Source organism: Eimeria mitis, genomic scaffold (genome assembly GCF_000499745.2).
Source record: "Eimeria mitis Houghton genomic scaffold, Emh_scaff1018, whole genome shotgun sequence".
Lineage (NCBI taxonomy): Eukaryota > Apicomplexa > Conoidasida > Eucoccidiorida > Eimeriidae > Eimeria > Eimeria mitis.
Window position 1 is genome coordinate 9393 of NW_013567113.1, and position 285 is coordinate 9677.

Genomic DNA, 285 nt, shown 5'->3' on the forward strand with positions numbered 1-285 from the left:
TGCTGCTGCTGCTGCTGCTATAGAGTGTGTGTGCATGCGCGGTGTGTGGTGCAGGTGCTGAAGCAGTGTCTTGACTTTCTGCTGAATCTGAACGAGCAGCAGCTGGGGGAGCTCAAGGCGCGTGTCTTGGAGCTCATAAAGCAGCGACAGCAGCAGCAGCAGCAGCAGCAGCAGCAGCAGCAGGGGCAGGGACAGGAGCAGGAGGGGCTGCTGCAGCTGCAGAAGCCGGAGGATTCGCAGCCCACAGCAGCAGCAGCAGCAGCAGCAGCACCCGAACCAACAGCA

General features: G+C 61.4%; 1 protein-coding gene across 1 annotated transcript in view; it reads left to right on the plus strand.

Annotated features, from left to right (window-relative positions):
- The window catches only part of EMH_0027660 (GH24076, related, related), a gene marked incomplete at both ends in the record, with an annotated part of 5378 nt that overhangs the window by 4592 nt on the left and 501 nt on the right, over positions 1–285 (plus strand). Inside the window, one exon of the mRNA XM_013494057.1 lies at positions 24–283. Coding sequence (XP_013349511.1) covers positions 24–283 — 260 coding nt within the window. The remainder of the gene's footprint in view (positions 1–23; positions 284–285) is intronic.